Source organism: Natator depressus, chromosome 8 (genome assembly GCF_965152275.1).
Source record: "Natator depressus isolate rNatDep1 chromosome 8, rNatDep2.hap1, whole genome shotgun sequence".
In the NCBI taxonomy this organism is placed as follows: domain Eukaryota; kingdom Metazoa; phylum Chordata; order Testudines; family Cheloniidae; genus Natator; species Natator depressus.
The window spans coordinates 69932871-69946727 of NC_134241.1; the positions used below are offsets into that span (position 1 = coordinate 69932871).

At 39.6% G+C, this 13857-nt stretch overlaps 1 protein-coding gene across 2 annotated transcripts in view; it reads right to left on the minus strand.

Annotated features, from left to right (window-relative positions):
• Nucleotides 1-3742: 3742 nt before the first annotated feature.
• PALMD (palmdelphin) overlaps nt 3743-13857 on the minus strand; it is a 37633-nt gene continuing 27518 nt past the window's right edge. Inside the window, exons 4-9 of one of the 2 annotated variants that reach the window (XM_074962223.1) lie at nt 13131-13245; nt 11999-12032; nt 11779-11892; nt 9806-10903; nt 3951-3973; nt 3819-3847 (exon numbers count right to left, since the gene is read on the minus strand). In XM_074962223.1, coding sequence (XP_074818324.1) covers nt 3960-3973; nt 9806-10903; nt 11779-11892; nt 11999-12032; nt 13131-13245 — 1375 coding nt within the window. In that variant the 3' untranslated portion in view covers nt 3819-3847; nt 3951-3959. Of the gene's footprint in view, nt 3848-3950; nt 3974-9805; nt 10904-11778; nt 11893-11998; nt 12033-13130; nt 13246-13857 lie in introns of both variants that reach the window. The other variant, XM_074962222.1, reaches the window with a different exon arrangement.

A 13857-nucleotide genomic window follows, 5' to 3' on the forward strand; every position in this document is an offset into this window, starting at 1 on the left:
TGGATCATTCTGCTAACATTTATCACTTGGTGCTCCTTGGTTAGGCCCATTGTGCAGAGACTTTAAATAACACCCAGTGAAGATAGTAGTTTGTGAATTAATGACAATGGGTGTTGGACCAGGCTCAGCACAGGGAGGAGTACAAAACACTGCTCGGGTGTGTTATAGCTCTGTTTAAAGACTAATGGACCATCCCACGGCGGCAGCAGAACAGATGGCCCTGGCAGCAGGTTTATTTCCAGAGCCATTGAGTGCTATTAGTATTCCTTTCCAATCATTTGGTAATCTAGCTTTAAATAAAGGTGGGTGAATTATTGTTAGGCTGTCTCTTTCTACAGCTATATCTTGCTATTAAATTACATTCAATCAAAATTATAACTAATTCTGTGGGACTGATTGATCATGGCACAGTCAAAACTCCCAGCTGAAGTCCAGGGGGATTTTGCCTGTGTAAGGGAGCATAGAATTAGGCATACTGATTTTTTTACTTCCTCCATGCCAGTCATTACATCAAACATGAACTACATTACTTTACTACCAGCATCAAATCCTGCTTCCTTACTCCTGTGTGAAACCTGATAGATTTCAGTGGGACTACTCCAATGAGAAGGTGAGCAGGACCCCTTCCTTCCAACTCTTTGTGACACAAGATGTAATTAATCACATGAATAGTTCCATTGTGGCAGTGCATTTCTCCCATATTCTGGCTCCACTTACATTGTGTCATTGATGTTAACAGAACTGCTCCCATGAGTTAGGGGTTTAAGGATCGGTGCTTTGGTTACAAGTCATTTCTTCTGTTATGCTGAAGTTCTGTCACCCTCCAATATTCCCAAAGAGGAAACGAAGCATTCTGAGGCGCAGTGTAAACGCACTCCTGGGCCAATAAAGTCAATAGGGCCACAGTTTGCTCCTTAATGCAAAAGTCCTATTGCTGAAGCAGTGTTTCACCCTGATCTACTTTAGAGGAAAAATGAAGGGTGAAAATACACACAAGTGATGCTGTAAAGGTGCTGGAGACTGTCAATTCTCTTGACTATGAAAACTGTTCAACAGAACTTTAATATTGTATGCAGCGGGAGCTTGTACAGGTTGTTGGGTGTCGGGTTTTTTTTTCCCCTCCCCAATTTTTAGAACTGTAGATGTGGGGGCCTAGGTATGGGAGATATGTACTAAAGCGGGTCAATAAAAAGAAACTTATCCTAAAGGAGCTTATTAGAACTATATCAGAATATTAGATAAGCGAGTGAATAAACAATGTATTTCACAGATACATGTGGTGAAACTGGTATTTACTTAAGAGGTCATGGTTGAACTGACTGCGATAGGTTGACAGAGCTTCTATTTTCACCTGTACAACTTCACTAGGGTTAAGTTCCAAAAGTCTTTATTTAATGGTGCTGGGGAAGCTTATGTACATGATCCTGTGTATGATTCTCCTCCCTCATCTCCCCCCCCCCATAGCAAGGAAAATCCCAGTCGTCTTTTAATGCCCCCCACCCTGCTGCCCTTCAGTTTTGTGATGCGCTGAGCTCTTGTGTGCTGAGATGGGGAGGAGATAAGTCACTGTAGAAACGATGCTACCACTGAAAAACTAATGCCGGTGATTGTTTTGCTAAGGAGAGTCTGGCCACAGGTATTGAGGGTGTGGGGGCAGCATATTTCTCCCAGCTGTGGCAACACAGGCAGCCTGTGACTGGGGCATTGTACCATGCATTTCTCATGAATTCAAGCAATGTTTATGTTCTGTTGACCGATTTGGATTGTCTGAAATATATTTAAATTGGGCATTAATACTTGAGCATTTTCCTTACATTGTGGAAAAATACTTAAATTACAGTACTTAATATACAGAGTCAGGTACATCATCAAATGGCTCCTAGCCTCCTAATTTGCTAAATATGCACGGGCAGCATTACTTTAGGAAAAGCTCCATCCTTTCTCTCGCTGCAAAGAGAATATTTCTTTTCCTTCCAGGAGAAGACCTAAGAGCGGATCTTTAGGCCCTACCAGAATTCAGGCCTTGCTGAGTCTGTGGTCCTGGGCCACAGTGAGCTCTGTGAAGGCTGTCTGTCTGCTTGTGGGTAGGGGTGAAATCTACTGCTGCTGGTCCTTTTTCCCCCACTCTTATCCTTTGAGAGGGGATGCATGAGGACTGGAGGGGTCCTGTAGTCAGTCATAGAACCTCTCTCTCATTGCATGTCAGCCTGTTGAGGATTCTACCCCTGCTTAACCATGGGTATACTCAGCACCCCAACTAGCATTTGGACTGGTCCTGCATGAATGGAGTTGTCTTAGTAAGCAAACTTATCCCAGCTGTAACACTAAGTTAAACTTCTCCAGATTTAAAGTGAAGCCAATCCCAACCCCTTCTCCTACACCCCCATGCCTCTGACTTCCAACTTCCTTATCCCAAAACTTTTTGGGGATGGTGAATGTGAGGTGATAAGGAACCAAGGAGTTCCCCAGCACAGGAGGAGAAAGGAAGGGACTCCATCTTCTTAGGATGAAAATGCCTGAGAGAGAGAGAGTGTGGTACTAGGAGAGCAGGGGTGGTCAGATTAGAAGGAGAAAACAGACAAAAGGGAAAAGCAAAAAAATAGGAGAATGTAAGATTACTAAAAATGGAAGGAGAGAGAAAACAATGCAAGTGGAAAAGAACTGCCACCCGACAGCTTAAACCTTAGTCAGTTTTATTTGTTCATTTTCTTGCATTTGGCCAAGTTCTAACATTTGAGATTTTGCAGCCCGACATTTTAAGCACCCATGTGTATCTCTCAGAAGGTGTTTGTGTCAGGTATGATAATGGCTCACTGCATGTGGGGCAGCAGGGGAGCTAAATAAACAGAGCTGGGCTTGCCAAGCACAATGGGGTGCTTTGTGTGAGTTGCACCTAAGTCTATCATCAGATTTAGCACTAGCTATTGCCTGCTCACTGCCCGTGTGTAGGAGTACAGTTATAGAACGCCCACCCACAGCCAGCATGGTGACAGACCGTTACCACCTAATGAGGGAGAATTTGGATTTGCTTTTACATCCCTGCGGGGGTGCGGCTGACTTGAAAGAGCCTCCTGATAGTAAGCTACAACCTGAACTGTAATTATTGACTAAAACATTTTTGAGCCAAGTCCTCAGCTGTTGTCAGTTGCTACCAATCCATCAGAGTCCAGTGGTGCGACATCTATTTATGCTAGGGAATCTATCTGCATATTTACATTCCATCATATTTCTACCTTAAATCGCTGCTTTTTTCTTTTTTACATTAACTTAATAAACTTTCATTAGAAATACATTGCAACAGCATCTTCAATTGGGTTGGTTCACTTTCGAGTGTGTGCATGTGTCTGAAAATTGAAGACTGGAATTTCCTCAAGGGGTGTTTAATTGCTTATCCGTGCTGTATTCATGGCAACTATTTGTGTGTGTGTGTGTGTGTGTGTGAGAGAGAGAGCATGTGGGTGTAGGTATATATCAGTATGCTTGTATAGGGCCAAAGTTGACAGTTCTTATGTAGGAAAATTTCCTATTGACATCAGTAGTAGTTTTATTTAGGTGTAAGGACTCCAGGATTTGATTTGCACTGTTTATCCATGCTGATGCCCCCTTATGTCTGGGAGGAATCCTAGTGAAGTCACTGGGTTTCTGCAGAGGGACAGGGCTGCATATGTGTAATATGTAATACACACTTACATTTTAGAATAAGCAAAACACGAAGTCCAGAAAAACAGGCATAAAGGAAGTCTTAACTTTTATTCTCTTTTGATTAATAAAGCCTAAATGTGAGTTCCATGTCATTCCAGCTGTTAAATTACCTTTTTCCCCAGCTTTGCCATTCTCATCCTCAGAGCTGTGGATAGAAAAGAGAACAGAAAACCTCAGTGAATAGTATGATTAGCTTTCTGCTTCTGAATCAAAATCTCCTTGTTTAGAATAAGGAAGAATGCACTTACCCCGAATGGTTAGATCCAACAGACTAAGCATTATTTTAGTATTATAGAAAGAAATTAGTAGAAAGGATTAGTGCTGGTAATTTCACAGCATAGACAAAGTACAGAGAATGAATCCATTAACACTTTTAGAAGATAGCTGGGCTAAATTTCAAAGCTTATTAATTTTTTTTTTCTTTAATGTTAATTTAATGCAGAGCAAAGAGCTGTATGGTTCTTGATTGGGATAGGTGACAAGTTTAAAAGAAAATGTGAGTAATTAAACTAAACTCTTTGTTTATAGCCTTCACTTAGTGGTTTAGTTTAAACTAGGGCTGTTGATTAATTGCAGGTAACTCACTATTAACTCCAAAAAATTAATTGCGATTAATTGCACTGTTAAACAGTAGAATACCAATTGAAATTTATTAAAATTTTGGATGTTTTTCTACATTTTCAAATATATTGAGTTCAATTACAACACACAATACAAAGTATACCCTGCTCACTTTATATTTTTTATTACAAATATTTGTACTGTAAAATGATAAAAGATGATTTTCAATTTACCTCATACAAGTGTGTAGTGTAACCTCTTTATTGTGAAAGTGCAACTTACAAATGTGGGTTCTGGGTTTTTCTTTTGCTGTTACATAACTGCATTCAAACAAAACAATGGAAAACTTTAGCGCCTACAAGTCCACTCAGTCCTAGTTCTTGTTCAGCCAATCACTAAGAGAAACAAGTTTGTTTACATTTATGGGAGATGCTGCTGCTGCCAACTTCTTATTTACAATGTCACTAGACAGTGAGAACAGGTGTTCACATGGGACTTTTGTAGCTGACATTGCAAGGTATTTATGTGCCAGATATGCTAAACATTCTTATACCCCTTTGTGCTTTGGCCGCCATTCCAGAGGACATGCTTCCATGCTGATGATGCTCGTTTTTAAAATAAAAAAAAAAATCCATTAATTAAATTTGTGACTGAACTCCTTAGGGGGAGAATTGTATGTCTCCGGCTCTGTTTTAATCTGCATTCTGCCATATATTTCATGTTTTAGTAGTCGCGGATGATGACTTGACACGTTGTTTGTTTTAAGAACACTTTCACTGCAGCATTGACCAAACGCAAAGAAGGTACCAATGTGAGATTTCTAAAAATAACTACAGCACTCGACCCAAGGTTTAAGAATCTGAATTGCCTTCCAAAATCTGAGAGGGATAAGGTGTGGTGCATGCTTTCAGAAGTCTTAAAAGAGCAACACTCTGATGCGGAAACTACAAAATCCGAACCACCAAAAAAGAAAATCAACCTTCTGCTGGTGCCATCTGATTCAGATGATGAAAATGAACATGCATTGGTCCGCACTGCTTTGGATTGTTATCGAGCAGAACCCATTATCAGACTGGACGCAATTCCTCTGGAATAGTGGTTGAAGCTTGAAGGGACATATGAATCTTTAGTGCATCTGGCGTGTAAATATCTTGCTACGCCCGCTACAACAGTGCCATGCGAATGCCTGTTCTCACTTTCAGGTGATATTGTGAACAAGAAGCAGGCAGCATTATCTCCTGCAAATGTAAACGAACTTATTTGAGCAATTGGCTGGACAAGAAATAGGACTGAGTGGACTTGTAGGCTCTAAAGTTTTACATTGTTTTGTTTCTGAGTGTAGTAATTTTTTGTACATAATTCTACATTTGTAAGTTCAACTTTCATGATAAAGCGATTGTTCTACAGTACTTGTATTAAGTGAATTGAAAAATACTACTTTTTTACAGTGCAAATATTTGTAATCAGAAATATAAAGTGAGCACTGTACACTTTCTATTCTGTGTTGTAGTTGGAAATCAATATATTTGAAAATGTAGAAAACATCCACAAATATTTAAATAAATAGTATTCTATTATTTAACAGTGCAATTATTTGCGATTTAATTTTTTTAAATCGCTTAACAGCCCTAGTTTAAACACTTGGAAGCTTCTCTGTTTCTTCTGGATTGACATACGTAGAAGATTTGATTCCGTTCACACTGGAGTAGGACTGGGGCAGCAATGTCACAATCTTACCCCAAGTTCAGTTTCTCACAGTAATGTGGTTTCTCTAAGTACTAAGGGCCTATATTATAATGTGACTGGAGGTGCTGTAGCTAATTTCAAAGTTACAACGGAAATGCAGGTGCTTAAATATTAAGGTTCTTTCTAAAACGATATAATACTTTAAATAAAGAGACCTATTATAGAAATTTTGAAAAAGCAACAGTGTGTGTTTAGTTGTCAGCTGTTTGACCTATTCATCTGAAAATCACTCAGTCACAGATCTGTGGGTTTTTTTTGTTTTTCTTGGTTTTTTTTCCCCATTGCCTAGCTCCATCTACTGCGAGATAAGAGGGGTCAAGGATTTAGTCATCTGTTATCTGATTTATGAGAATCAACAAGTGTCCTTGGGGAGCCACTGAGTGTACATTTTAAACTTGAAAGTTATTGCTAATCATAGACGTACAGTGTAGCATATGTGGGAAAACAAGCTTAGCAGACCACAGTCCTGATTAGGCTTTGGGGAAGCCAAAGTCCGAAGGCTCTGTGGCTGCCACCTTCAGATCTAGGAATTTTGGATGACAAATCCTATTGTGGTTTGGAAGAATGATCAGTTAAGCACCTGATTTAAAAATGTAATTTGACCACCTGGATGTATGTTGCCCCTTGCTTTACAGAACTAGGGTGGAACACTTTTTTTTTTTCCCTTCTGTATTGAGGTTTTTATTGCATACTGTTTTACGCCACATAAACGTAGTTGCACATCAGTTGTTTCCCCTGCACAACAAAGTAAGGGGTAAGGAAAAAATTGGTTTATCCCATCCAACTCCCTGCCAAAAGGCCCAGACTTTCACCACTTCTCCTGACAGAATATTCTACCACCCTATTAAAGATCACTGGTAGGACATTTTCCTGCAATTCAGCCTAAATATTTGTATTTGTATTAGGAGCAACCCAGCCCCAGCCTGCCCCTGCACTGCCCCTTCCCCACCCCCACTCCACCCCTTCCCCCAAGCCTTTCCCCCACCTCTTTCCGCCCCCCTCCCCGAGCGACACTGGGAGCCGGCAGCACGGGCTGTGGCTGGGTCACTTGCTGTTGCCAGCACCAGGCTCCCCCCTAATCCCCCAGGCTGCCCAGGATCCTGAGTCCCCCTGAAGCACGGCTCCCCCCCAGAAGCATTGTAAGCCCAAACATTGGTGGAGCCGGGCCCACATTCCTAAATATTGGTGGAGCATGGGCACCATGAGCCCATACAACTCAGTGGCTATGCCTAAGTGCTTTTCCTTTCCCTGAGTGGTGTTAGAGTCTACAAATGTTTGCATGAGCCAAATTCACATGCCGGAAATTAAATGAAGAAAATGAATTTTTTTTTAAAAAATAGAAGTTGTAATCCTGGGGCTAGACCCTATGAAAGCAGTAAACTGTAACTGTACCTTGGGGTCATGAGTACAGCACCATTCTCGGAGGGAGGCAAGTATGGTTGCCATGTGGAAAGGTCTGTTCTGCAATTCTAGTACTGCGTGGGGGTGGGGGATGTGCAGGAAACTGGTTCAAACCCATGGATCCCCAAATCCATAGGCAGAGAACAAGGCTCATGTGCCTCCGAGCTCTCCCTGACTACCATTAACCTCTACAGCAATTTACTCTGGAGATTCTTTTCAAATTAATTTTGCCATATCTGTTCCCTAGTCTCATTTGCCATCCACTTCCCTTTCATTTTTAGCAGAGTCCCTGATACATGTTCTTCGTATGCACATGCTACCATTGACTCCTCAGCCCTCAAGTGCCTAGTTGATTGTTTTCCTTTCTATGCTACACTGTAGCATCTGACCCAGAGTTACTGGTCTAAAGCACAAAACAGGAGCTTGCAATGCGATAACAATTAACGGTAATGTGCCAGATTCATCCCTGGGGTAACTCCAGGGATTTCAGTGGAGTTACCAGGACGAACTTGGTAGTTGGATTTGAGCGAATTATTGATTTGTAAACAGCTTTTTTTCTTTCTCTAAGCAGTAGCCCTTTGTAATACATTGTTACTTTGGATATAAGAGGTTTTCCTGGTTTTGTTTCCTTTTTAGAACTACCAGTATGACTACAAGGCTGTATGGAACAATTAGTCATTTCCTGGCTTTTTCCACCATCTAATAGGGCAAGGGGTGGTGACAAAAAGATGGGGGAAGGAGAGGGATGTGGCCCTGTTCCATGTTCCACTGGGAACTTTAAAATACGCTGTTAGAGATAGTATTGCACATAGGGGGTGAAATTCCGTCCCCACTGAAGTCCATGACAAAACTCCTATTGATGTCTATGGGGCTAGGATTACATCCAATGATCTGTTTCTCCTCTCTCTTATACAAATTTTAAATCAGTGGAATTAGGCAAAGATAAAAATGGTTTAAAAGAACTACATTTAAGGCTTGCTTTATTCCCACTGAAATAATCGTTAGTTTACTGTTAAAATGAGGCAGGACCAGCCTGTGAGTGTATTTCTATCTGCCAAAAGAAATTCAGCTTCTGAAAGTGAAAGAAAAGTAAACTTTAAAATTTCTGGCTGCATGGTGCATGACCGCACCATGCCAACATGAAATAAGTGAATGCATCCTTTCACAATAGCTATGCAGAAGCTTCTCCAAGTACAGTGATACTCAGGCAATATTACTTGAAATTGCTAGCTTGCTACAATGAAGTATCCATGTCCTGTGGAGATATTTACATTTAAATTGCTACTCCTTTCCTAACATTCTAACTATTGCTAGATCACCAGTGGATTGTTAGCTAAGGTCCAATCTTGCATGTCTTCTGCAATCAAAACTACTGGGAATTTTGGAGGGTGGGAGGGGTACAGAATCAGGATGCAATTGAATACATTTGAGTTATATTATGATGATGTCTTTTTCTTTTAAATGTAATATAACCTTTACCAGTTGATTGAAACATGCTCCTCTTATTCTTTAGATATATTTCACTGATAGCTAAATTATAGTATAAATATATAACATATTCGCTTACTTTGATAGATAACTATTGCTATTTGAGGATTTCTTTTTAACATTTTTATAAAATTGTACAGCAAGAAAGAGTGCAAGACTGTAGATGGTAACAGATTAGAAAAAAGTAAGGTATTTTAATAAATAAAGACAGATAGACAATACAGACAGACTGAAGTTAATATACAGACAGGAAAATGGCATTTTGTCATATTTTAAAAACTATAAAAATATCTAAATAAATCAGGCTAGAAAAAACATTAATTTGCATAAACGTAGTCAAGGCAAGGTAGGCAAAATTGATCCAAGAAGAATGTAAAGCTGCTTGCTAAACAGTCTTTCTAATTTAAGGCATAAATTAGATTATACAGGAAGTAGTTAGAACACAGGCACAGATATGTCCCAAAAAGGAGATACATAGTGTAAGAAGCAATGCTATTAGTCACCCGGAAGCAAAGTGAATGTATTCTTATACATCATATGTCAAAAGAAGTATTTTAAATTGGCATTTCTAGAAGAATCAAGAGTGTTAAATTTCTGTTTCATTTTTTTAATCTTTGAACATTGTGGAAATAGGTTTTTGGAAATTAATTTTCAAAATGATCATTATTTCAAAATATGCCAACTAGAGCATTGCTGAAGGTGAAAAAAGCATTCCACAGTACTAAAAATTCAGATTAGCATACGTTAACAAATAAAAAGAGTAAAGACATTGACCAATAATTGTGTAATTGTCCATAAGACAGCAGAAGAATGGGAAAGTGAAAAGGACTGTTAGTTGGAAAAAAGAGTGATGCAATCAGTTGTTACATGAGCGAACAGCAGTGACATGATTTTCCTTTTTTATTACCTGTTAACGAGGGATCCTCTGTACCGTCTCCAGATAGCTGGCCATCAAGATGAGTATGGTACATAGAGCTCAAACTTTGTTCTTGTTCTTCCAGTGATATGGAATTTTTGTGGGATGATTTATTCATGTTTCCACCTAGGTTGTCCTCCGGGATCCTCTGTGGAACTTCTGCTATTTGCTTGTTGGGTGGCTGGTAAACTTGACTGTAATGGCCTACAGGATGATACGATGGTCTCTCAGATTTGCTGTCATCTTCATCATCGTCATCAATGACAACCAGTTCCGCACGGATAATTCCATCATATCTGGACAAGTTTTTGTTTGCTGCTGCTTCTTCATAATCATCTACATGCTGATAACCCATGAAAATCATTGTAACAGGTTCTGTATCATCCACATAACATGGCACAGCTTGAACAATGCTGTACCTAATGTCTTCATCAGCATCCTGAGTTACAGGAGACTTTTCACTGGTATTCTCTGAGTTCATAAACATTGCCTCACAATGATTCTCTCTTGTCTTCTGATAGGGTTCCAAATCCTTTTGTAGAACTCCTCTTTTGTCATTATGTATTATCCTGTTTTTTGGATTAATGTGTACCTTTCCCTCTTTTTGCTGAGACCCCGGAGAGGGAGACTTTGGCAGTATTACTTTGGGAAGATCAAAACCATTTTCTTCATTATGTTGCCTGTTGCCTTTGTTATAGAAAGATTCATTTTGATGATTGCCAAGTTCATTAGTCTCTTTTTTAACAGTGTCTTCCAAATTTGGTCCAGGAACTAATTTGTCTTTCTGGGGAGTTGTTGGCCTATAAAACTGGTTTGCATACACAGGCTCATGATACTCTGTAGGAGATTTAGCATTTTTTTCAGTTGCTTTTCTTAAAAGATCTTCCACCTCAACAGGTGCAAGCTCATCTATGCCATTGTGTGTTATGCTGCCGTTGGACCACGTTGCATAGACTGACTTCCTACCATCGTCATAGACTTTTACTCCTGTACTTTTAAACTCATCAGACGGAAGAGGTATGGTAGACAAAACTGTGCTTTCCCCAGTCTTCATGTCTTTCTCAACTTTAATTTCCATGGCAAACAATGCTGTTAAGAGAAATAAGAACTTAACATTGATAACATAGTAGCTGCAACAAATATTTAGATCTTATCCTTATGATAGGTGGTTTGGATAAACTGTCAAATCTCTTAGTCCAATTGTCAGCAGAGATTGTTGTCCTGTGCCACAGAATTTGGATCCTGAGTCTAAGGCACCAAAGAATGAGGCATGCACTAAGATCTAAGCTTTTGGTTCAGCATAGAATAGCAAAAATGGTCAACCTTGTCATTTGAATCCAGATCTGGGTTCTGAGATTGAACCCCCACTTTATCCCCTGCTGTCCTCCTCAAAGTTTGAAGATATTAAGAAATAATATTTTGGTTGGGCTCATCTCTGATAGAAAATCAGCTGTTTGAGGCTCTAATATGCAACACCAAATGAGAAAGCCAGGTTAAACTTGAGGCCAGCTCCTACAAGGTGCCAAGCAGTGGGAGTCAATGGGAATCGAGGGAGTGTAATACTATGCAGGAGTAGAGTCTTGGTCTTAGACAGTGGGAGACACGAAGCTTTGCAAAGGTCAGGGGATGGTTAGATTTGGGTTACTCAGCAGGCATAATTGCTCATGGAAAATGCATTATGTGGACTACTATCAGAACCAGATAGGGGTTACATCAGGTACAGTAAGTCAGTGCTGGATGAAAGTGCTAGAAAACATGGGGCCTCATTCTCAATGGTACACCAGTTATACAGCAGTGCCACTCAACTGACTACAATGGAGTTACTGTGTGTAAGTAAGAAGAGAATTATGCCTATTATCTGTAGTCTCTCGATCCTTTCCCTAAATAAGTTAGCTTTAATTTTTTAAGAGGCTTATGAACCATTACAAATCTGCACTCTTTCTAAAGTTACTACCAATCTGTACCTCTTCTGTTTTCCTCATCATCCTCAGTTCCTGCCTGTCCTGCCCTTTTCAGTGCAGAAGGTCTGAAGGATTTTGGAAGGTCGGGTATATTGGTATATATGTAGTCCACTGGCTCTGTTAAAAATAAATAAATAGGAGATCCACAGTACTTTTCATTGGCTTCATGCAACAAACATTAAAAAAAAATTTTTTTAATATAAAATGCTTCTGTTGAACACACCTTCTTGAATTCCTGCTTTAGCTGCCTTCACAGACTATGAAGAAAGAACAACAAAATATGATATGTGATTATTTCAGTTTTAAGAAATTAACTCAAAACACAGAGACTTTTCTACTGCACAACTCTTTAACTTTCTGTGTAGCTCAGTTTGAACTGGAAGATACCTGGAAATGGAAACAACCTCTCAACAGGACAGTTGCTGTGGTGGGGCAAGCTTTCCCACTCCACTCTGCCAGCATGCTTTATCTATCCCCTTAGAGTCTGGCTCCTGATGGCCTCTCTCTCACAGTTTCACGTGGCACTAGAGAACAACCCACAGATTTGTACTTCTGGAGTGTAGAGGACGGGGTGTTCTTAGTGGAGGGCCCTCACTTCAGGAATTACTTTTCCCCCTGGAGCTGACAAAGCCACCGGGCAATTGTGGCTGTGAGTAATCTCATTGAAGTCAGTGAGTCTATTTGCATGAGCAAGTGTTGTGCACTCTGGCCCCAAGTTTGTTGACTTTCAGGCATATTGCTGAAAATCTGTTTAGCTAGGGTTTTCCTGAAGTTATGGGTTAAGGCGTCTCTTTTATTTCAAGAGGGAGATAAGAGGGTTTTAAAAAATGCTGTTGACATTTTGTCAGCGTAGCTGACTAATGATTAATGGTACCATACAATTTTTATTGTAAGTGCACTTAGGATCTATGACAGGTGAACAATATAGTGTAGCTGTAGCCCTGTCAGTCCCAGGATACTAGAGAGACAAACTAGTTGTCACAATATAGTTGCTTGGAGTGACCACCTCAAGGGTTTAGGTAGCTCAGTGTCCATGCTCGTTATTCATTCCTTGCCCTCTCTGCTGAGATTGCCTGCAAAGCTGACAATTGCAGTGTGTGATTTCGTGATGTGCTGTAGATATTTTTTCCATAGAGTAATGGGCTGAAACCACCAAACTCTTTCCATATAGATCATGTAGCCATTGGATATTGTAATCTTTTGGTCACTCTTCTGTGTTAGATTTGAACTAATGAGGTGAAATACCCCATATCTCATTATCAGTCTCATGATCCATTCAATTCCTCTTTAATTCATTATTATAACAAATAGATTTTAGTAAAGAATCCTGTTTTCCGAAGTGTTGTAACACCAACCTTTAAGATATCTTCTGCTGTTCTCTCAACTGATTTAAGCTTCTTTAAAATTGCCTGTTCATTAACTGAGATTTTCATCTCTTCTTTTTCCAGAGCTTCAATTTCTTTCTCAAGTCTGCAAGTATAACATATTTTATATAATAATATTTAAAGAATAGGTATTAAAATGCAATTATGCTTTCAGTATATTTCCTATAGAGATATCGATGGGCCTGATTCCTCTCACACTTACACCATTTTTACACTGATGAAACTGATTTGCTCTTGATTTAGGAAGGTATGAAATCAGAATATGCCTGTTTGTCACAGATCTCTTCAGAGGATACTTTGAAAATAAGCAGATTAAGGCACTCTGGTAAAGTTTCTTTATTAACTTGTTTAGAAGAGGTGGGGGAGGGGTCAGGCCCCTAAAGGATTTCTTCACCTTCAACTAAACTCTCTCATTATCAAGCATTATCACAACTAAAATGGTGTTCACCTCCCCATATAACAATGACTTAACATATTAGGCCAGTTCACAGACTGGGGTGAATGTGTTTATTTGCTCACTTCTTTGTTCTGGATCACCATTCTCCCATGTTCTAGAACAAGCAGAGCAATTTGATTGCTTGGTGGGTAGGAAAGTTATAAACAATTTACAAGATTATAATTAAGGGGCCAGATTCTGACAATTTTTACATAATGTGGATTAGTCCCTTACTACATAAATAGCGGCAATGATTTCAGT